General features: G+C 41.8%; 1 protein-coding gene across 1 annotated transcript in view; it reads left to right on the top strand.

Annotated features, from left to right (window-relative positions):
* Positions 1 to 1578: 1578 nt before the first annotated feature.
* Positions 1579 to 25523, top strand: part of LOC124254327 — a 45617-nt gene continuing 21672 nt past the window's right edge. Inside the window, exon 1 of the mRNA XM_046688249.1 lies at positions 1579 to 1906. Within this exon, the coding sequence (XP_046544205.1) occupies positions 1840 to 1906 (67 nt within the window). The 5' untranslated portion in view covers positions 1579 to 1839. The remainder of the gene's footprint in view (positions 1907 to 25523) is intronic.

The raw sequence follows: 25523 nt of genomic DNA, 5'->3' as shown, positions 1-25523 counted from the left end.
AAATAGGGGACACCTTCACTGGCACACTCGCTCCTGATGTGGGAAAATAGGGGACACCTTCACTGACACACTCGCTCCTGATGTGGAAAATAGGGGACACCTTCACTGACACACTCGCTCCTGATGTGGGAAAAATAGGGGACACCTTCACTGAGCACACTCGCTCCTGATGTGGGAAAATAGGGGACACCTTCACTGACACACTCGCTCCTGATGTGGAAAATAGGGGACACCTTCACTGACACACTCGCTCCTGATGTGGGAAAATAGGGGACACCTTCACTGACACACTCGCTCCTGATGTGGGAAATAGGGGACACCTTCACTTACACACTCGCTCCTGACCTGGGAAATAGGGGACACCTTCATTGTCACAGTCGTGAATCTAAAGTCTAAAGAACTAAAGTCTCACCTTGTTTTAAGATTTATTTTTAAAACATTTCTGGTTTGTCAAAATGATTGTATGACACGTTGAAGCACTGTCAGAAACTGATGCTCGAGTCAGCTGTTGCAGCGTAGCTGAAGAAGTAGTTGTAGTAAACAACGTTTATATTTCAAAGGCGAAAATTGATCAAGATGCTAATGTTGAGGAGGTAGAAATATGTTTAAGGCGACGACGAAGACGATGATGATCGTGATGGGTTGAGTTGAGTTGGGTTACGTCACATCGGCATTATTCCAGCCATATAGTGATGAGATCATGTCTGCATTCATAAGCATTTTAAGTACAAAGTCCAAATGAGTTTTGTGTTAAAACATATATAGAAAAACATAGAAAAATATCATAGCACCAAATTTAAAAGCAAGCAATTCGTTATTCACATTACATAGTTACAATTTGTGATACACGTCAACTTCTCTCAGGTAGTTCACAATGAGATTTTCGTGTTCGTGATGAATGTTGTTTGTGATGATGAGTATAATGCTGCTGCTGATACTGGTGGCGAAGATGACGACGACAGCGAGAACGATGGAAGTCATCGACGGTGACGACGACGACGACGACGACGACGACGATGATGATGATGATCGCGACGAAGACGCGGCCCATAAGGATGTTGTCTAGACGATGGTGTTGTGGTGAAGATTCGGTGCTTGTTAAAGGCTGACAGAAAACAGACAAGATCACTGACATAGGCGTTGTTCACTAGTATCCACCCTAGTTCCACCCCGAACCTCCCAGTGCTACCCAGCACAGTGGCGACCCACCCACAAACTACGGGCAACATCCACAATATTTGTGTTGAAGATGATAAACGCCGTTTTCGGTGTTGCTGCTTGACCTACACCTGCGGTTGTGTTATAACAAGCCAAAACAAATATCATACATTAAGTGTTTGTTTTAGTTGAACAAAATGTTTAATTTTCCAGCTCAAAACAAACAAATCAAACTGTCTACATGCTCCTTTAGAGCTTGACAAACATGTGTTTTCCGTCATAAGCAGCATCACAATACGCGTAACAGAGGCCATTTGATTCCTTTCTCTTCAATAAGGGGCGCCTCAAGTGAAGCATGCCGGTTACATAGTATTCTGTAAACTCATTAAATATGTAAACAAGTCCCTTTCCACGGGAGGTTAGTCGCCAGCCAATAGCACCCCAGAAAACTTGCTAGGAGATCATAATGCTGTAGTATCAGGTTGCCGATTTGAGCTTTACGGGCCTAGCGAGAGAGATCGCCCGTTCAGTCAAGCCACAGTCACGGATTGGAACGGCGTTCGCCTCGCTCGGTGTAAGACGAAGGAAGGCTTCGCCAGACTCACGGAGTTAACCGACGTTCGATATCAACACACCAGCAACGTTGAGACAGCATCAGTGTTGTGAGCGACTACTGCAGCGATGAATGTGTGGAGAAAGATCTTGATTCTGTTTCTCCATGGAAGTTTACTCTACGTTGTATGCAGAGGTAAGTACGGTTTCTGTTCAATAGACGATGAGAGTTGGTGCAGGGCAGTTTCTGCTTGACTTGTGTTGTTTGCTAAGACGGGCCACACTGAGGTTGTTAATACACCGGCGTGTGTTCTGCGGTCTATACGTTCTTTGTTGGTTTACAGTCACGTTTAAATGAATTGCTAGAAATTAGATTTTGATGAGGTGACTCTATAAACTGAGTGAAGGGTCTTGACAAGCGTGCGATGTATATAGTTGACGGTAACGGCTCAGGAGCAGGTCGTCGGTGCGGGCAAAGGGAACTATCCGATCTGTTATGAATGATGTTCACTTACAAGGTACTATTGATTCAAGCTTAATGGGAAGAATCCACGGAAACTAATTCATATTTACATTCCTATTTGAATAGCACAGGAAGCACAAAATACAGGTGTTTTCGTTAGAAACCGACCCCGTCAGTCACGGACCGCGGATTGATCATGTTGTCATTTTGATTTATGGGGGTTGTAGATTTCGGAAATTGACACCACGTATAATCCTGGGTTAGTGACGTTGTCTGTGAACTGACCTACATGTGTACAAAACACATCGTGTATGTGACCACGGTCAAGATGGGTGCTGACCCTACCCGTGGCCAGGTCTGATACTGAGGTGGGACAGGGCGAGATCACGTGCATGGCTCGCGTCCCCCTCCCTTCAAGCCCGGGGGTCTGGAGTCAGAGCGTATATTCCCAAACACCTTGCTTTGTTTACAGTAACCCGTCCTATCAATTTTCCGTGCGTAATGTGCCGTATGTCTAACAAAAAGTCGTGCCAACTCACAAAGGACAGCAGAAAGTCAGAGAGGCTTTTAGCCCAGGGACGCGAAGGACAGTAAAGAGTTTAGAGCTGTGTTTGTTTTGGGGATAGGGAACGTGCTGCTACCGGCTCCTGTCTTTATATCACCCGTGTAAAACCTTGTTCAGTTCTTGCGCTTTGCTCTAACTGCAACGGTCGGAAGTCTAGGCTAAGGAGGTAGAAACCCCGAACCTCCCTCCGTCCGAGATGGCCAGCGCTGATAACGCCAGGATAATACACGCTATACATATAACAGCCTTTCTCTATTGTTTAAGCCTACTTTGCACCAGTGTCGGGTTCGCCCTTTTTCTCGGTGACTGTGGCTTCCCGACACAAGGGCTTGTTTTCACCTTGTCTGTTTCAACAACGATGCACGTCGAAACGAAGAATGTCGTCGGTTTCTGTGTACACCATGTCTATTTCTGTCTCCATGCTCCCGATAGCCATCGATTGTTGGAAAAGTGGGTCTATTTCTTGTCCGCCTCCAGCCTTGTATCGATCAGAACATTCTCACTGCATCTACCTGTGACTGCCGAACGAATTTGTTACAATAATTGTTTCTAAATTACAATAATTGTTTCTAAACACCTTATATATACCTGGAGTTATTTTACTTACTGCTAAAAATATCTGCTCTCATAAAACATTAATGTCTGACCTCATAAAGCCAACGATAGTGTTCTGAAGAAATATCCTGAACAAGATTGAGTAAAACCATGTACAAAATAGAACCGACATCAAGTAGTATGCAGTTGTGAGTAGCACTCGTCTCAGTATATAAGTATACTTATTTCCTCTGAGAGTTAACCTCATAAAAGTCTGTAACACTAGCTGAGATGCGCCTATGATATTTCTGGTTCGTTATGAACAATGGACTACATTATACAATTCCACAGGTTTTATACTTTCAAAACATTATGTAAATCCACATCTTGGGTCTCATTTTAGAATAACGCAGTCTAATTTACAATAAAGGTATAAGATCTATTTATTTCAAAAATGACAGATGATATGTGTCGGGAATTTCAATTAGGTTTATGTCTCAAGTCCGCGCCTCCGACAGAGATGTGTGTGACATTGATTGAGATGAAGCATGTACATATCCCATGCAACGGGAGGCCTGTCAACTCGCCCAATGTTGTTCATGCCTAAAACACAAGTTCTCTTCGGGATATCGATTTTAGTATAAATATAGCTTTATTCTATCTGTAAGCTGCTGACTGTGGGGCCCTGAGACAGATTAGCAGGGGTTCTGAAGCGATGCAGAAATATTCGTTCTATACCGTCCCAAAGGATGCGACACTCGTGAAGTCCATTTATTAAATATGAGCGTCTGTAAAGTATTATACTACAAAGCTTTTATGTTAGTGATGACTCAATAACAACGACTTTTTATGGAAAATATTCCATGACGTAGATATGTATTTGTTTATTATACCTTTACATCACGAATAATTTTACTACGTTAAAAACGAACAGTACACGTGGTAAACAGCTTAAGCATTCAAGTTTAAATAGCTCATTATACAACTGCTTAAAAAGAGACGATATATTTCCATGAACTATTGCATTTTGCAAGATGGATTCGTACCACATAACCTTTTTCAATTTTTCAGCAGCGATTTCTTATCAGCTGTTTCCTTGAAAAATTTATTAGCACAAAAATGTGAACGTTGACGCCATGAGAAGACTGTAAGACGATGAAACAATGCCCTGTATCATTCCGTACTAGAACACATGGAGTTTTTATCCAGATTTCCCAGATTATATTCGTCGCTTGTACTTTTTATGAGCCGAATCTCTGATGGTGAAACACATGCCCTACTCCGTCAGACGGGGAGTTTCATGAGTTCCCACGTGATAATAGGGATTATTACGGTGAAATATTTTGCCCCCTTTGGAATCAGTTTCGGCAAAACAATATCACATATTATGAGTTTAAGGTTATACGTACCATTATGAACTCGTCGGTATTACGGTATATCACAGAGCCTGTATCCAGCCTGAACTAGATAACCTAGTGGTTGATAGTCTAAGCAAGGTCCCATAAACCATCGAATCTACTTTACTCACTTAACTACTATCAGTACACTTGTACTAAGGAGTACCACATATATAGGCTCTATATGTATACATATGGCATTGTCATGGTATTGCACGTCACAGAAGTATTTTGTATGGATACTAATCTACCAAACCTGAAGAAACAAACAAACAGTCACGATTTAATGATTATTGATTCATAAAACACAGTTCGTACAACTTTGGGATTCAACCAATTTTACCCTGCCTAATTCCACAGTGAGATGAAACAAAAATATGTGCTTAATATTGCCACGTAGTTATTTTATGCTTGATACAAGTTTTATCTTTCAGTAATAGCTACGTTTCTGTAGCCATAAACACAAAAATAATGATCGTTGTGAAAATCGAATGTGAACACATTACCATAGAAAATCTATGCTATTTACAAAGGCTGTGCGTTAATGACAACTGCCACACTCTCCCCTTCCCCCTCCCCCCGAACCTAACCACGGCCAGACTAGCGTCATGGGATATACTAATCTTGTTGAACAATCTCAAGCCTTTTGTTTAACACCGGAGCTGGGTCGAACCCAGAAGCGCTTATTAGCCGCGTTTGCGTGTCTGAGGTAATTTGCCACGCTGAAATAAACTGCCAAATTGCCAAGTATGGAAGGAAAATAGTAGCTGTGGCTCGGAACCCTTGTAACAAAGGGGAAGGGGGTTGGGAGTAAAGGCTTGAGAATAATGGAACCAGAAACACTGCCTAAACACTGTTATAACAGGACAAACACACTCCATTCACGACCGATGGTGTTGTAATAAAGAGTTGCCACGAAACATGTATTGTCGAGTCAGGGACATATTCAACTGATCAATTTGCTCACAACGGTGTGCGTTTAATGTTTGAAAACTAAATGCACAATTTGGGTTGGATTCCTTTAAAACATTTTTTTAAGAATGTAAAAAGGATTATTGTTTGTTAAGTGATGAGATGAAAGGTTTGTTGACTTTACAAGAACAAAATCGACAGCAAATATTAGTTTTATCGGTTGATCGGTTGAGAAGCAATTAGTGATTAAGTGCATTGTTAAATACAAATAAAGTTTAAAAGTTGACGGTTATGGCAACTGGCTTGAGTAAATTACATGGTTTGAGTGACAGGTAATCATATGTACATTTTCATGTAGAGAACTATTTTTTAAATATTGTGAATCTATTGAAAATCCTCCAAACAGACAATTCGTTCTAAACAATGTTACTTATTTACATTAAGTCTTATGATCCATTTGTGAACGTGAGAAGAAAAGACAACGTCCGTTTTGTAAAGATAAATGTCAGTGAAATGTTCAGGGCCAACTGCTGACGTTTTATTTTTAATAGACACATATCGTTACCTTGTTTCTTTTTTCTTTCCATGTCTATTTCACCTGAGGCCAAGGAGCAGTTTGTAACAAAGGATGGGGCGTCGGGGTAGCCTAGTGGTTCAATCGTCCAGTCGTTACGCCAAAGACCCGGGTTCGATTCCCGGCATGGGTACAATGTGTGGAGCCCATTTCTGGTGTCCCCCACCGTGATATTGCTGGAAAATTGCTATAAAACTAAACTCACTCACTCACTGAATGTAAGATACGACCATGTTTACGTTGTTAATTGCTTGTCAATTTCAGTGATGGATCTCAACGCCCTTGTTAATAAGCTTTTATATTCAAGGCAAATATTTGCATTCCTTCCGTTGATAAAACGTCAATATACTCCTTACTGATCAGAAATAACTCGACGGCGGTTATATCTTCATAAGAAAGTCCCATTGTGGAAGACATTTCCGCTGTGGCGTGTCTGCCGTCAAGCAATTAGCGTTGTATATGGTGATTGAAGGTACGTATTTCACCACTTTGTGAAATAGACATGGCGAGCAGATCGTGTTCATGGCGTTCTGTCGTTTCATTCACCAGGACGTCGTGGACTACTTGTTGACTTACAATACGGACCTATTGAGGGGCATTTGGACATGGGGCTTCGCTTAACGCCGAGTCAATATACTTCTCCTCAAATCAGATTTGTAAGTAGCTGTCAGAGCCGACAGTAATGGCTGTAAATAGGTGTATAGTTGGAGCCGGGACTGCGGAAATGACTCGAGTGTAGGACCAAGATCAAATTTAATATTGGATTTTAGATATTCAGGAAAAAAATGCGAAATGGGTTTTTTAATGCTTTCTCCTCGAATTAAGTGCGATATTGTCTGAGTGGTTTTCCAGGCTGTACAAAATCGCAAACAAATTGGTTTAATATGCTTTCTACATTTTTTATACACTTTCAAGTAAGTCGAGTTGTAGCCCGATCCGCCAGGCGCTCAACGAGGCCTACATTTACAGGCTAAGTCTATTCACTGTTACTATCCCTAGTACCTCTGTCTACTCATTTTCCTCACACGTCCCTAATTTTACCTCCACGGTTCAGTGACAGTGAGCAGGCCCTGTTGCAGAGTCGACATTTGATCTCAATTATGAAGGGTTTAGATGGGTCTCCTTTCCCAAACAGCGTGTACTTGGCGGAGGATCGACTGGCGATACGTATGCCTCTATTAACGGGTTTAATTATGTACATCGGGATTACGATAGCCATTTCATTTCCAGAATAATGTCAAGTTGAATCGTAGCCGTGTACACATTTGAAGTTGTTAGAATACATGTGGCGTTTTCATTCAACACGGACGTCGAAATGGCGCGCCTCTCATTTATCAATTTACAAATGGAAAACACAGTTAAGTATTGTTGTCTCTGTCGAACAATATCCAGTTGCCCATTAACGTCTGAGTGAACTTAAACTGGATTAAATTATGAGGGGTATGTTAATGCATTTCTAAGCAATATTGCAACAGACAGTGGGAACTGTCTAATTAAGATATTAACCACAAGGGTTGTGAAAGTACAGCTGGGTGCTCTTGTCCAATGGGATATCGACATTTAATATCCTGGTAGACAAGAGAACATACAACTACTGCATCGTTGTATCTAGAGACGTTTTCAGATTATTTTACCCTCATGAAGCTTGAATGGACAGGAGTACGGATTAACAGGGTTAGACTGTTCGATAGTGAAACCTGACAGTCGCCACACGAGCAGTACTTGCACAACCTGCAACTTGTGTCATTAGCACAACGTGCAACTTGTGTCATTAAAACGGACACCACGTCACTGTGCAACTTCATAGATAGGAAATCAGTCGTTCCCAATCAAAATGTACATTTTGTCAACTTTATGCATCAACAACGTCAGTGAGCCTGACCACCTGATCCCGTCAGTCACCTCTTACGAGACATATGGGTTTCAGAAAGCCAATTGTATCCTTCACCAAACCATGAGATGAGTATCGTGACCGGGGTTGGGTTCATGCTTATTAGGATACTTGACTTCGATCTCGCTATTTTTTGTGACTTTGTCTTGCTCCGTAGACATCCTCAAATTGAGCTGGAATATTCAAATCCATATTCAATTCGTTAATCAGTATATATTCGCAGTCTTCCGTCATCTTAACAGAGGACACATCCGCACCTTTAGTCTGTCGTACAGACCCTGAAGCAAATATATCCAAGAAAGCCCACACAAGTCTAGAAAATGTGGCAAGTCTAGATTTCCTCAGCAGGGCTCCTTTTCATTATATTTTATATTTTTTTACTATGAACTTTTTTCAGTAAAATATGTTCATTTCAGAGACTAGTTGTTAGTCTACCGCACCTTGAACACACAGAAACTATGACTACATTCAGAGCAGTTTGTGGCCCAGTGGTCAAAGCGTTCGCGCGCCACGCCGTAAAGCGATATTGCCATTTCTTGTGATATCTTATGCTGTGCTATGTTTTGATATACGGTAGAAGGGATCCAGCTTCATATGGCAAACATCTGGACTGTCTACAGCCGTGTACCCTCTGCTAACGCTTAGTCTCTAAATATATATCATTTTAATTGTAACAAATAAACCCATTTAAATTGAAAAGGAGCCCCGGAGAGACCTAGAGATTCAAACCTGGGGAAATCTAGACTTGCTTCATTTAGGGCTTTAGCATTGAAGGGAGGGCTTGGCTGTAGGGAAAATAATATGGTTCAGGGACTGTGAGACAGACTACCTCTCTTGGAATGTTACCCACTATTTTTGTGACAGGCTCTGTTTGAGACAAAGACCTTCATTGCTAGCCACAGCGAAGCTATTTTCGTGGATTGTTTTGTTCTGACCGAGTTATCAATCTAATACACTCTGACCTCTTTAATCCGCACACTTGTCTAGAAACCGCGCACTTTCTGAATTAGTCTATATCTGTACTGACGCAATATCAGAGAGTTTATCAGAGAGTGCGGAGACAACTGATTCCTTCAACCGGGAATGTGTCAAATCTGACGATTTTACTGAGAATAGTACCGTCTGTTTAAACCAGGTTCAGTGTATACAGATCACAAATGACCTAGAACGGTATTAAATCAATTTCCACGCTTTCACATTTCAGGAGCTATGCGAAAATGGGTTAAATTCACATTTCACCTACATTATGCTTAAATGCTTCATTTCTCGGACAGAAAAATAAATAAAAACATCGGGCGGTTGTATGGCGTGAATATCGACTGTCTATTCTTCGGGTCCAGTCAAAACCCGCCCCAAGGGATCATGTAATAAACAGCGCTAAACAATTTGATACATATGTTTGGTCGTGCAGTGGACATAATCTCCCCCCGGGGAGACGTGATGTTAATGACGGCAATAAAACTCAATTGGGATGTGCCTGACAAATTCTTTTATATTTTCTACTCTTGCTAATGACGACAATGTACCCAAATCGGTAGTGGTCTGACCATAATTATTTTACTGGATGTTGATACAGTTGCAGTTAACCCGCCATGTAAATATGTTAACATTGATTGTCAGACGGACTCCTCGGTCGGAAGTGTGTTTCACAAGGTCTACTGAGTGGATAGAAATGATGTCAGAAGCTTCGGCAACAAAATGACTCCTTGCCTAATAATGATCATATGTTTAATGGCATGCGTATTTCAATATACGAAGGAGAACGATGATTGATCGGTCGTGGTTGTCATGATTGAACACACAGTGTTGTAGATGATAGGCGTCATATTACTGTCAATATTAATGAGGTTGATAGACCATGCGGCACCAGCCTCTGACAGCCTGAGCCTGTGGTAACAGACCGATTGTAACATGGTCGTCACAAGTGACTTTGTTAAGAGAAATGTGAAAACTTCACGTCATGATAATAATCAACGTAACTTCGCGTTTCAGTGAAATGTAAATCGGGGTCTGATTTCTATCGATACAGATGTTGTTTATAATGAGTTTTATTATATACTCATGCCAATAATGGTTGTCAACCCCTTCAATATTTTTAATTGGAGAGGGTGTGGGGGTTGGGGTGGGGAGGGGATGACAACCATTATTGGCATGGGTATATTATCCACACTATTGGGGTGTAATTCGACAATGTGACCTGGCGATGTAGATCTATCATCTTTCACTGTAACTAGTATCAGCTCTGTAACCATGTTCCTGTAGCACTGTAACCATGTTCCTTACGAACTTTAAACCCATGTTGGCAGACCGCGACAGTAAAGGCACACTCAAAACCCATTTCAACCTATCAAACTTTAACTGGTTTGCGAACGCCGTTGACTGAGAGGTGGATGAGATGTTATTAGATAAGCGTCTACCAAACATGCGACTAACAGCCCGGTAAAAGCGCCCACAGCCTCAAGGCGGGAGCAGTCATCCTCTGACAGATAATTTCTACTATTTTCGTATTTTCTCAGCAATTACATGGTATTGTGCAACTCAATGGCGCCACTTGCATTGTACCTCGGGCAAATTTGACATTCTGTACTAAAACATATTGGCAAGATAAGATCGCCAACGTCTGCCTACAGTTACCGCGCCTTTGCTTGGCTGAATTCGGAAGAGCAGACGATAATTCAGACCGGAAACGCCGCCATCTTGACTCGGTTGTGCTATAATTCAGTCTAGCGATCTTTATCAATATTATGAAATCCACTGAAGTACCCTTGTCTAATTAAATAATATTTGCCAGTGGCGCCTATTAGGAGTTTGATAGCTTGGTGCCTCACTATTCCCACGTTGGTGGAAGGGCGCTCCAGTGTACCGACGTGAAAAACGTCACCGGCATGACGACTAATGGACGTCGGCCTGCTTAGAGGGAATTTACAATCTACAATCAACGGATTGACTTGCACTACAAATGTCAGAGTTTCGTGTATTGCTGTTCACTATCACCGGGCAGTTAGTGTTTAGGGATACATTACCTCCGATATTTCCTCCATTGATGCTCTGTCATCTGCCTGAAACAGATATATTTAAACTTGCAATCGGCCATTAAGATATTCAATACAACTTCAAATGTGCTCCAGCTTTGTTATCAGGGATATTTTATCACAGACGTACTTTCAAGTTTGAGTCCCGATAAAAGTTATTTGTATTGAATGTACATCCTCTTTTATCAAGGATATTAATTTCCATTGTTACATAGAAATATCCTACTGGCTACCATTGCTTCATCTGTCAATCAACGCCATCATATTTTCATCTCCATCCTGTATATAGGGAGCAGTGGGGCGGCCCAGTGGTTAAAGCGTTCGCTCGTCACACTTCAGACCCATGTTCGATTCCCCACATGGATACAATGTCTGAAGCCCATTTATGGCCGTGATACTTCTGTGACATTGCTAAATGCGGCGTAAAACCGCATTCCATCGCTCCTCATTTCAACACATTTTCCCTCAAACACAAATATGATTTGACTGGACGAAAATTGTGAGAGTTTAATATTCGAATTGAACTCAAGACATTTGTGTAAGGGGTGTGTATCTAAACTTGCAATACCCTGATCATCGAACATTGTCCAAGTGTCACGTTCCCTGTAAGCATCACTATTGCAAACAATAGAAATATGATAAACAATATAAATGTGATAAACAATATAAATATGATAAATAATAGAAATATGGTAAACAATAGAAATATGATAAACAATAGAAATATGATAAACAATAGAAATATGATAAACAATAGAAATATGATAAACAATAGAAATATGATAAACAAAAGAAATATGATAAACAATAGAAATATGATAAACAATAGAAATGTGATAAATAATAGAAATATGGCAAGCAATAGAAATATGATAAATAGAAATATGATAAACAATAGAAATATGATAAACAAAAGAAATATGATAAACAATAGAAATATGATAAAAATATAAATGTGATAAATAATAGAAATATGGCAAGCAATAGCAATATGATAAACAATAGAAATATTATTATTGTTAGTGCCGTACTGTATAATACGAACACAGTTTTCAGACAAATGCAGTTTATATGTTTAATGGCACGTGAAATGTAGAGTTCATTATCCCCATAAATATATATCGATTTGCCAATTTAAGGTCGATTTACCAATAGGATCTGCGCATATGTGGGGGGATACGTCCTTTGTCTGTCAGTGAACCCTGACCTTTAAACACATAACAGCGCAGGTTACACAGAGAGGGACCAACCAATATTGTACAACACGTCAATATCCACGACAAAACGTTGTTGACATCACAGCACCAGTAAAACTGCAACGAGTTGACGAAACATTGGATATGTATGGTATCCTTCAAGGGACGTCATCCTAAGTGACGATCTCTGTGCCTGTGTGTTAGAAATGGAAACTGAACCACATGCATACGTATGAATGGTTAGTTATGAACCGTGTGATATATACGTATTGAGTCATTACAAGCCAGTGCCCACGTATAGCCTCCCTACACGCCATCAAGCTCCTGCATGGAAAATATACTGCTTGATATTCCTGGACCGCGATACCGGGTTCAACATCAATTGCTTGCAGTGGTTTTCATGATTCCGCTTGAAGAACTTCGTTTCAAGTGATAACAGATTCTGAATGTATTTGAGCATTCTCGCGGGGAAACAATACATAACAAATAAATGTTGCCGTAATCAACATTACGTTTCATTAGCTTGCCATATCTAGTTTTCCTGAATTAAGTCCAATGTTTACATCAAGCCTTGATTACGAACAGGTACAACAGCTAAACAGCTAATAATTATTGTTTAAAGAAAGAAAAAGGAAAGAAAGGAAACTTCAAAGAAAGAAAGAAACGCATCTGCTTATTTACCTTCTGTTTCATTCATCCGCTCATTTGCTGGACATTAAATCGTGCTATTCAAAAGAGTCTGTTACCATATAGAGTATCAGTGCTTTAAAATCTCGGTGCCCATTGTGGAGTTAATGACCTGAATTATTACAGGGGTCAGCGGTTTGTTTACTTTGTCCGTGTCTTGTTGACCACTGCGGCTACTTTGTTTGTTGTAGCGTGACGTGGCTACAGAGTCTGTCATGGCGGGCCCATTGATGTCGTTTTGCACGAGAAAATGCGAGATTAGCCGTGTTCTCGTGATTATTCAAGATATGTGTTCTGTGAACATTTCTTAAATCCACCATAATATTTTCTGACACTTCACCGGAATTTATGACGCTATTATTTCTTGAGACTGCAGACTCCACTCCAACCCCCCTACCCCACCCCCAACTCACTCACACCAGAAACACAATGCGTTATCAACTCCTTGATCTAAAGACTACCACATTTTAAAAAATGGTGTACACAGATAATCTACACACATTTTGCTGTTAATGTGCACATTCAGTTATTCTTGAAGTGAAATATGTTTAGTGCATCAAGTGTGCTTTGTTGATGGTGTTAAATGATGGTGTTAAATATTGGCCTAGTCTCTTCTTTGTTTTCACAAAGCGATGTTCTTGTAAAGCAAGTCGACAGTGAATGTTCATTTGGCGGTGTTTATTCATCTGCGACAACAAACAGACATCCTCTGCCTTGTCACTTGCCCCGTTAGCTGTACTAGCCCGTCGATACACCTTCAAATCAAGTGGGTTATAAAGAGGGCTAATTTTCCAGGCTTTCGATAGGGCTATTCACACTGTATTAGCTGTGCATGAGAGAAAAGACCCCGGCACGGACCCCTCGCTGGGACTGTATTATAAAACGTCTTTTGACGCCATATTGACGCCGATCCCGCAGCAAAACTGTCGTCAGTCTGCGCTTGACTGCCTCCGTGGGTTTTGCAAATATTCGGTTGCGATATGGCGATGATAATCAGTTTTTTGTTTAAAAAGGTATTCAATTCGTTATGAGTTATTCAGTCATTTTGTTTCTAATGAAATGTATTTTTAACTTATTCATTAATGTATACATATAATGTGTCCTCTGTATTCACAGCGCATGAAGTAAAGCGGGTGACTGTGATACAGAAAGTCGGGACTGTTTTCGATTCGCCACAACTCACCTGTGTTCATTTCTCAGAGTAAAAGTGGGATGGGTTTTACGTCGGTGGGAAGTCACACATTCGGGACGACGTGGTCATCTCGGGAACTGCCACTGACGTGTCTGAACAAATCTATTCGGCATTCATATTACATATTGCGCCTTGACGCTAATAGGGTAAGGGTTGATGGTAATGGCGCCATTGTATTACAAGTTAAAGATGTCAACCGAAATAATATCTGAGAAATCTTGTACCAACAAAACGAAACACACACACGCGCGCGCGCACGCACGCACACACACACACCATAAACAATTCCAGACAATGTATAGTGTGTCTTTAATTGATCATGTTGCAAGTCCGAAACTTCAGGCCTATCAATATCAACATACATGTTCACAATTACCAACAAAATAAACGATAATTGATTGAAGTCCAGATTTGTCCAGGACACGCGAGCTTTTGTAACAAGCGAAAGTTTGTTCTGTAGATGTTCATGCAGCTCTTTTGAAAAGCGAACGAAGGTTCTGTAGCTCTACATTCAGTTGTCCTCTGTTCCCATTCCGACTTCTGTATTAAATAAACATTAACAACGAAGCCTGTAATCCATGACTGTCATTTTGTGATCATATCACTATTCTGTTTTGGCGGAATTGAGTATGACCATCCAGCGTGTCCCATCCACAGAGTGCCGGTCGACCCAACAACAAAGCCCTCGACTCAAATGGCTGGCTTCTGAATTGGGGAAATATTAACTCGGAGTCAATTGTTTCCTTGAAGTTTGTGAATAGATTACAGCCCTATAAACGTTTCAAGTTTTCCTTCCAAATGAACGTTTCTAGCCTTGACACAAAAAAAGTTAAGAACACCATATTCTTACATATGGCTGTAGTCAATCTCCCATAGCAGATAGGTTAACTGAGGGGGAAAATAGAAGAACCGGTGTTCCTCAACGTCTTAAGGATACTTTGAAATAGTTGGGTTTTATTTGTTTTGTTTTGGGTTGTTGTTTTTGTTGGGTTTTGTTTTTGTGATTATTTGTACTAAATGTGAATGTTCAAACTTTTATTTGTAAGATTTTGTTTGTTTGTGTAAAGCTTTGTCTGTTCGGTATTGACATTGCTTACATCCTTAATCCGCTTGCCTGTGATTTAGTTGCCTGGCCAGTGTTGTGTAGAATTATGTGATGTTACAAACTCCAGATTCATCTTGTCAAGGCGTTTGTTACTTAAAAGATATCAGTGTAGACTTGTCGAGAAATCTGAATCGCAAGAGAATAATCAGTGTCGATATCTGCCGAAACGGATTGAACTGGGTTTGGAAGGCAATACGTTTTGACAGATGTATTTGGGCAATGAAAATCGGTGCTGACACTATGTAAAGACGAAAACATCTCTCACATCTTTACGGTGTGTGTCACTATTCCCGAAAACGACCACTTCAACTGGCATGTTACACAGTGTTTTGATGGACCCTCTAACTGATTTAGGGGCGTTGTGGTAGCCCAGTGGTTAAAGCGTTTGCTTGTTCGATTCTCCACATGGATACTATGCGTGAAGGAAATGGCTGGTGACCCCCGTGATATTGCTGGAATATTGCTAAAACGGCGTAAAACCCAATTTACTCATTCCAACTGATTTGAATACGTATGATTTAACTAAACAATATGCTTAACACACAACACCTCGTACAGAAACCACAATAGCTTTTAATATTTACCTAAGAAACAGTGATCAATAATCAGTTTTATTGTGTTTTGCTTGTCTGAAATCTCATACTATGTCTATGGGCATTGGCACCACGCACGATGTTTCGTTTATCAATTAATTCTGATTTGTTTTGCAAAACAGCCTTCCATAGCACTGATTGAAGCATGTGGTTCGTCTGGATGGTTTGTTCATTAAGCCCAAGTCGCCCATGAAGTGTAGAGCAATCGGAATTACATCCCCTTCGCTTCGTTTCCCGATGTTTTCTGAATGAAATGAAGAAACATGTGTAACTCGATGTTGAAAGCCACGCTTCTGTGGGTAGAGTAAAAATATTGACTTTTCGTTTCGTTTCGTTTCCGTTAGGGGCAGCGATTACTAAAGTAAACACCGGCTTGTACAAACGAAACGAAACGATTACTTCCAATGACAACGCTTTGAGCTATCAATATTGTTTTGGGTCAATCTTTTTAGGTGAAACATGAAATGCCATCCCTTTTGTTATTCGATGTAGGTTTAACAACCTGGAAAACGCTTGGTTAATGATATGTTTTCTTAAAAACGTGCTAGCTTGGGGGAAAGTCTTAGAGGCTGGAGTGCCTTATACGTGGAATAATGTGTTATATTTGAACGTCAATATGTGACTCCATTTTGTGTTTTGTAAGTGAGGCGCAATTTGTAATCATCAGTTACCGAAATTAGTTCTATTGAGAGTTGAAATGTTGTTAAATGAGGTCAAGGAGAGAAAAGTGACAACGGTGATCATGATAATGATGCTGACGACGACGGCGATGATCGTGATGATGATGTTTGGATTTTTATAAACTATAATATTTTCTTTAACACTTTTCCGTGTTACATGAGAGTGGAATGGTTAAGATAAGGGTATGTGTGTGGGGCGGGGGTGGGGGTGGGGATTGGTGGTTTGGTGGGTTGGATGATGATAGGGTGTGATAAGTCAGAATTATATGGGATGGAGGGGGACGTGTTGGGTAGGCTAGATGAAGGTGGTTGGGTCAGATCAGAGTGGGAGAGGGCCGAGTCTGGGTGTGGGGGATACAGATGGGGGTCGGGGCAGGGACACCAAGTGGTTATATGTACAATATCCATAAAGTATTGTACTTTTCTTATGCTAATAGCAGCCTGGCGATATAACGAAACGTTTTGTAATACACCTTCATGATGATCTAATAAATACATCGTATTAACGAGGAGCGACGTTGCCGACGAAAGCCCCATATTTTTCTTAATATTGTTAAACAAAGCAGAGTTAAGCATTTAAATAACATTGTCCCTTCCGACCTATTTAGAGAATTCAACCATTTCAAAATTCTTCAATACCCGAGAAAGATACGCGTTCTTCAAAACAATCAGTGAAATTTATTACGCTGCTTCAATGTTCGACATCGTGCTCCGTGCTAACAACATCTCCACAACGGGGGCGGTCTGCATGTTTGTGTAGTGTGTGTTTTTCTCACGTGTGTATTTATTATTATTATGCCGCATCCTTTTCCTCAAAATAAACACAGGGAGATGCTTCATTTTGCATGCCTATAAACACTCGCTTAGTTTTCATAACGAGCTTGAAATCAGCAATCTGGGCGCTTTCCGCGACGTGTCAACAGACTGCTTGTTGCCATAGCACCTGAGTGCCGTATTGGCTGGGAGTGATACGTACTTCATTACCGTTTGATAGCATGTTTGACAGTATACAAATAATTAATTTTCTTCTCATTTTTTTAATTGTCGTATATCACTTCTTGAGTAGGGTGTAGATACCGCAATATGTTTCGTGCGCTGTTCACTGAGTGTAGATGTTTTGGAAACGTTTTGTTACGTTGGGTGATTTTTCAGATTGGAGACTTTTTCTTTCACTTTGCTTAGATGTAAAACTATGTATTTAGATGTCTGTTACTATGGCAATATTTACATTGAATTATTGTTTGATAATTTTAATTTGAATATTTCCTATTTAGTTTGATACGTCACTTCTTTTACCTTTACACAATATAATTTCCTTTCGGCTCTTCCTATCATCTCCCACCTCCCGCCCTTACCGTCACCCTCGACACCCCCACCCTCCCGCCCGCACCGTCACCCTCAACACCCCCATCCTCCCGCCCGCACTGTCACCCTCAACACCCCCACCCTCCCGCCCTTACTGTCACCCTCAACACCCCACCCTCCCACCCTTACCGTCACCCTCAACACCCCAACCCTCCCGCCCGCACCGTCACCCTCAACACCCCACCCTCCCGCCCGCACCGTCACCCCCTCAACACACCTCACCCTTACCTTCACCCTCACCACCACCCACCCTCCACCCTTACCCCCCACCCTCCCGCCCTTACCCCCACCCTCTCGCCCTTACCGTCACCCTCAACACTCCCACCCTCCCGCCCTTACCGTCACCCTCAACACTCCCACCCTCCCGCCCTTACCGTCACCCTCAACACCCCCACCCTCCCGCCCTTACCGTCACCCTCAACACCCCCAACCTCCCGCCCTACCCCCCACCACCCTCTCGCCCTTACCGTCACCCTCAACACCCCAACCCTCTCGCCCTACCGTCACCCTCAACACCCCCACCCTCCCGCCCTTACCGTCACCCTCAACACCCCCACCCTCTCGCCCTTACCGTCACCCTCAACACCCCCACCCTCCTGCCCTTACCGTCACCCTCAACAACCCCACCCTCTCGCCCTTACCGTCACCCTCAACACCCTTACCCTCCCGCCGCATGAACCCGGCTCTCTTCCCGTACCATATCCTCCATACCTCGACCCTCTCTACACCAACCCACCCTCCCCTCCCGTCCCCCACCCCAAAGTTCCACAGACACTTAATAACGAGCACTAACAGTTAGTACCGCTTCCAGCCTTCCAATATCGCTTGATAATTTCGCCTACATCAATAATTCCAGGACGATTTATCGCCCGTTTGTACGTCGACCGCAGGGGAGCGACACGGTGAGAGCGGGGCAGATAAACATATGGGTTCCGTAATGGAGGGGAAAGGAAAGTTTACATTGCCAAAAAGCTTAACTGATAAGAATTCAGGCTCCGTTTCCAACCGCCGGCCGAGGCTATGGCAGTAGTGGTTAGCTCTAAACGCTTAGCTCTTGTCGGGAAACGTTTACACACCGATTTCCCTTGCTTCTCTGCGGTGTTGACGCCATGAACGGAATGGGAATGATAAAAGAACGGAATGGGAATGATAAAAGAACGGAATGGGAATGGTAAAAGAACGGAATGGGAATGATAAAATGAACTTATTGTGAGACCGCGACAGGAACAGTTGTATGGAACAGAAATATCAGAATATTTGGTTAAAATATCAAACGAAATGATCAACTGGAACCTTGGAATGGCTGATTTGCGAAACATTTCTCGTAGTTTCTCGGTAGAAGACAATGTAATGAACGAGAAAAGCCGTGATAAGTTTAGATGCTATCTTCCTGAAAGCAGCTAACAAAAAAATACAACTTCCCCACAGGCAACCTCCCTCTTCGACTGCCGTGTCAAGTCCGCTTGGTGCTGATAATTGTGATTAACAGTTTTAGGGGAAGTAGTTTTTCTCTCAGCCCCGCCGTTTCTATGGTAACGATCTCTAGGATGATGTATTGCTGAACAAATGTAAGAAAGTTTTTTTTCTGCTCAGAATGCTGTCTTATGGCTAGAATGTTGGTAAATGTTTGTGTGTGAGAGAGGCAGGTTCCTCTGTCGCATGCGAGTAGTATCGTGAGGTCACGGTCAGAGGTGAAGGGTTAGAGGTCGGCGAGGAACGGTAACAGTCCCTGTTTGATCAGCACACGTGTATAAGATAGTATTGAATAAATACCACTTACTAAAACTTCTTTGTGCTTGTGTTGACATAATTGTTGCAGTCTTCTTCCTGAAACAACATGAACAATTTGTGACAGTCATTGGATTTGAAAGGGGGAAAAATACATTTACACAGTTAAAAAATGCAATCAACCTTTAAAATCTTGAACGTAATCTAGTTCCAACATTGATTTCACAGATACACTTTCCTACTTCTCAGAAACTAATATCAAACACTTGACTGTTTTTGACAAAAAGGCCAATTTTCGCCATAATGTTATCCCGGGTTTAATTCTAAGAGGCTGTCAAAACTTAGACGTTAATTTGGATAGTGTCTCGGATCAAATTCATAATTAACATCATAATAAACGCGCCTGGCAATTTCCTCTATGAGTCAGAAAGAACAGTGTTGTCTAAAGAAAAATGATCTTTTTTTGTTGTTTTTTAGTCAAAAGAGGGGGTTGTTCATATCCGGAGTTGATTGACAGGTAGAACTAGAGTTGCCAATTTCAGCCTTCCAACTAACGGGGTTCGCCACCAGCTATCTAATTTGTTTCGGCGATCGGACGTGTTTTGTCGACCCTCTTTTGCAATTTTAGCTTGCGTATGCTAATTCAACAATCAATTTCCATAATATCCTAATTTGATAATAGTTATGCGAAATAACAGGTTTTTCTATGGAATGGGATGATGGTGGATATCGGCCTCGTAGAACAAGACATGCATGCGCCATTGCATTTAATGTGGAATTTTAATGGGAATATGTTAACCAAATTTATGTTTTTCGTTGATGCTTGAACATTGACAGTCCATATATTGGTTGAACTATGCATGGGTATCTTTAACTGAACGAGTGCTTGTGGTGCTTGTGTTAGTTCAAATGTATAACGATAATTCATGTAAATATTCATACCCGCTTCAAACAAACAGATCTTGAGAGTAGAACTCGTAATATCATCAAGTGCCCTCTACACTGTATACCAGGACTGGAAGGATTGCATCTCCGCCGAAATGATCAACTGGAACCTTAAAATGGCTGATTTGCGAAACATTTCTCGTAGTTTCTCGGTAGAAGACAATGTAATGAACGAGAAAAGCCGTGATAAGTTTAGATGCTATCTTCCTGAAAGCAGCTAACGCCGTTTCCCCCACGCCCTTACCCATTCGCCCCACCCCCACGCCCCGACCCATTCACCCCACCCCCACGCCCTGACCCATTCGCCCCCCACTCCAACGCCCTGACCCATTTTCACCACCCCCACGCCCTGAGCCATTCGCCCCACCCCCAACGCCCTGAGCAATTCTCCCCACCCCACGCCCTGATCCATTCACCCCACCCCACGCCCTGACCCATTCGCCCCAACCCAACCCTTTTAGTGCTATTTATCCCTGCTGAAAACTGTTTCCAAGGTAACCATCATTGTCTGTTACAAACTTTTCAAAAGTTAAAAACTCTAAACTGTAACATGTGTAAGGAAAGCAATTGTTGCAATTAATGTCACAGACAAGATGATTTAAACACTGACAGAGTTGTAGGGACGACATTTCGTCTCAAGTGTTAAACAGCCAAGTGTTTTGTGAAGGCTTAGCCATGGTTGCGTTTTGGCGGTCGATATTTTAACCAATTTGTGAGAGTTTTTTTTTTTTTGTATTTTATTATTTGGTTAAAAACGTTGAAATTACATAATTATTGTAGACCGACTGAAATCTAGGTCAGTCTGTGTTTTTCACATACTGCCGTACAATATTTTTGGCAGACAGATCACACGTCTATAAATTGGTTTGTTTAGGTGACATGTTTGCAATAAAATTCTGTTGTTGTCGACCGAACGCATCAGAGTTCACTCGACGACGTCTGGGGGCATGGTTCTTTAAAGCTGTCATTCTGTCAAAAAACAAACAAAACCCTTTGTCGGGACCGACCTACTCTGCCCGCACTTTTCATGTCACTCGTTTTGTAGATGACGTTTAAGAATGTAGCGGGAAGTTATAATTGCACCTTGCCCCAGACCGACTGCGAAAAGGCCTCGTAATTTCTAAGGTGATATTTCATCCTCCTTTGAGAGGGATCGGGCTGTCAGTGAATGATTCCCTGTATAGAAAAGGTCCGCGGACATTCTATTGTTGTGGAATAAAGTCTCCCCATGTCGCGGGTGCTGGTAGGCGCAATTTGGATTGTCTGTTCACGGGAGATGGTAGAGTAAGCGATATGGCCAAGGCTATGGTGGATGTATGTAGAAGAGAGATGAAAGCTTAAAAAACATCCAATAATTTACATTTAATAGATGGTTGTCTTTTAATTGACTAATGATCGAAGAAGGTAGGCGTTGAACCTATCGTCGAGTGACAAGGGCTTCGACGCCAAGTAACTCAAGACCACCGTCCAGATCAAATGGAAATGTATCCATTACTTTGACTGGTTCTACAGGTTGTATGCGTTGCTACGTATACGCCTTGTGGCCAGGAACCAGTTCAACAAGTATATCCCAACAATCTGCTTACTTGGATAACCCATACAAAACGACTAGTGTTCAGGGAATGATGTACGTAACTGTAAACACTACACTAACATCTATGCTCTGAAATTTAAATCAATAAACGCAATTGTTAAATTATATTTCTGAAATATAACAACAAGGGGCCCATACACTTTCTTTATTTTCAGAGAATGAGAGTTAAGAAGATATAATACATACCCAAACGTTGCATGCGCAGTAACCTAGACTTGCGGACTATTCTAGACTTTAGAAGGGCTGTACTGGATGAATGTGTTTCTATTCGACAGAGTGAGTGAGTGAGTATGGTTTTACGCCGCCGTTAGCAATATTCCAGCAATATCACGACGGGGAAAAACCGGACATGGTGGTTTTTCACATTGTACCCATGTGGGGAATCGAACCCGGGTCTTCAGGGTGACGAGCGAACGCTTGAACCATTAGGCTACCCCACCACCACAAGGCAGACCGAGGAGCAATGGTTAAACGTGTGGGGTGAATATTGAAATTATACTTTTGAAAATAAACGGCAGTCAGAAAAGGGTTATTTGTTAAGCTGTTACAGATGTTTCAGTGCTAGGGGGGTCAAAAAGATGTCGTGTTATTGACGTGAACATTTATTGAGGATTACGTTTGTGTATGATGTCGTAACGAAGACAGGCAGGGTTGGCGACACACGAAAATGATTTTTCGTCCCACGAGTGTATATAAATCCTTGTTGCCCGTGCGCCGTTGTCTTGTATTTCAACTACTGCAGCAAACGGTGCCCCGTCGCCAGGAAAATGCGTGTTCAAATACGTTCCTTCACACATTAATAGGGAAATTACTTTTGAAATGTCTATCCGCCAGCAACGCGCGTGTAATCTTTTCTGAAGAATGCACTTGTCAGAAATTATGCGCAGACGGCCACTGCGTCGATTTAATGTGTTATATGATTAGCATGTCGTCAGCGCAACCCTTGTAATCGCAAGAGAAATCCCCACGGTGTGGGATATCGTTTCACGCCTTGATGGCAAGTTCCCCTTGGACCAGGTTGAACCCGACTGTTAATTGACCTTGGCAAAGGTGATAGACGGGGAATTCTCCTCCAGGCACCGTGGAATCTCGCAGAATCTCGTGGAGCTCATGGGAGACAGAGGATTAGCGTTCTATTTATTATTCATATAAGAAATTTCATAATTTGCATGTTGGATCCGCCAATGGGTTATGGTTAGAGGACATTATTATACATTATTTGGAAGGGATATGGTATGTTGTTCTTGACCGAGCGGCCAATTGGGAAATATGAAAAAAAGATATACAACTTGTTTTCGTTACTATACGGATAAACGTATTATCAGGGTACGTTCTGTTGATGAAGGTTGAGCAATTATCATTGTTAGATCTAACCGGGATTATCTCCACCTCCTGCTTCTTTGGAAAGTTAAATTACCTCCATTATTTGAGAAAAAAACACACCCAGAAACATATAGATTTGTTACTCTTCTTTATGGTATAATTCTAAAATATTTTACTCTCTGATTCGTGAAATAGGATCAAAATACGATGTAGTGTTCCCTGCTTTTTTATGAAACGTTTGCAACAAAGCTGCGGTTTAACGAACCTTTAGTTTTTTCACACCCAGAGTTCACTCCCCTGAATCGCTCTCTCAACAGTCAGACATAGAGACGGGGAAATAAGGTGGAACACGCCAGCTACTAGCCTTAATACGATAACGGACAATAATACAGCGTCCCTCGGAGCCGTGTTTTCCTCACCGGCACGAAAAAGTGTGATAAAAACGACCAAGTCGTAAAATTATTTCCCAAATGCATTTGTGTGCAGTAATTCTGTGAACACGTCTTGCAAGGCCCACGGATTAGGACGGGATCCAAGCACCGGGAGTCTAGCACCATGGGGCATCGCCATCCCTGTTGTTCAGAGCCCATCACATTCCGGATCCGAGACAACCATTAAGACTAGGCCACGGATTAGTTGAACACCGTAAAGCAATATTGCCGAGCAGACCCTTGTCTCCTTTGTCATTTGTCTGTCTAGGGTGCGTTATTTGGTTCTGTCAGAACCGCTAGAGATGCGCCTTCCAGGAAATGCGTGACCTCTTCACAGCTTTGGTGGAGATCTGTTTTTGGTGCCGAAACATGGTCTTTGTGAGAATGTTTCTTGGTGCCAATAGCTGTTCTTTGTAAATGGCCTTAGATTACAGGCAGACTTTAGTCTTAATTTCTGGTTCAGCTGCGCGTTCCTTATCCTTGAGTTGGTTGTCAGGGAAGCTGTATTGAAGAAAACTGATTGTACGGGCGCGTTTGTGTGTTTGTGTGTGTGTGTGTGTGTGTGTGTGTATGTGTGTGTGAGAGAGAGAGAGAGAGAGAGGGTGTAGTTTGTGTGTAGCTGTGTGCACTTGTATGCGTACAGAGCAGTGTTGTGTTTAGTTTACGTATTTGTGGGTGTGTCTGTGTGTAGATTATTTGTGTGTGTGGTGTGGTCTGTTTAGTAAGCATGTGTGTGTTCACAGGCTGTGTAGTGTCTGTGGTGTGTGTACACCGTGTTTATTAGATATATATACAGTGTTTTGGTTTGTGTATCTATGTAACATATAGACAATTTGTCATGAATTCATCAGTATGTATTGTTACCGTTAGGAAGTACTTATACACACTGACGTTCGCGGAGGGGACATGACTTGTGTGCATTGTTACAACTTGAAGCTATTACAACATATTAATTCCCCCTCTTCATCACGTGACTCTGTACATCACCAAGTGGCACATGCTCTACACAGTCAGATTCAATATTTCTATATGACTCACCTTGGCACAACCAAACATTAAAGTATATTTCGCATGTTAATTTTTTCACAAGAGGATACACAAGTAAACAGCATGATTGCGAGACGGTAATTACAGTTTTTGATAACAATTTCCGTTCCATTTTGGCATTTTCAGACGCTTTTAATTACAAAGTGTATGTAACACTTGCCCGATTGTGTCCAATACTTACCATCAGCAACTGTTGTGCGTTTCAATCTTAATCACTGTGGAGCCAAGCAATGCTATCTCCCGACGTGAGATAAGTGCTTCGAGTATTAAAGAGCGTCTTGGGAACGATGGTATCTTCTGCTGGTGCCTGATTCTCAGAGAGATACCATCCTTTCGTGTCTGATAATCTCACGGTGAGTGCGTCATTGGTTCAACGTTTGAAACAGTACCGCAGTTTCTTTCATTTGATCTCATTTAAATCTATTCTCAATTATGGGCTGTAAATATAGCTTTAAGAAATGGGAAAAGGGAACCCCCGTGCACCTTGGTGTGAAATGCAGACCAGTTTACAGGGGTTGTCTGTAGGAGCGTTGTGGGAATTGGGGGAGAAAGACGTGGA

The sequence above is a fragment of the Haliotis rubra genome, unplaced genomic scaffold, assembly GCF_003918875.1.
Source record: "Haliotis rubra isolate DU_JTF1 unplaced genomic scaffold, ASM391887v1 Scf570, whole genome shotgun sequence".
Classification (NCBI taxonomy): domain Eukaryota; kingdom Metazoa; phylum Mollusca; class Gastropoda; order Lepetellida; family Haliotidae; genus Haliotis; species Haliotis rubra.
The sequence above is the reverse complement of the archived record's forward strand: the minus strand, read 5'-3'. Positions and strand labels throughout refer to the sequence as shown.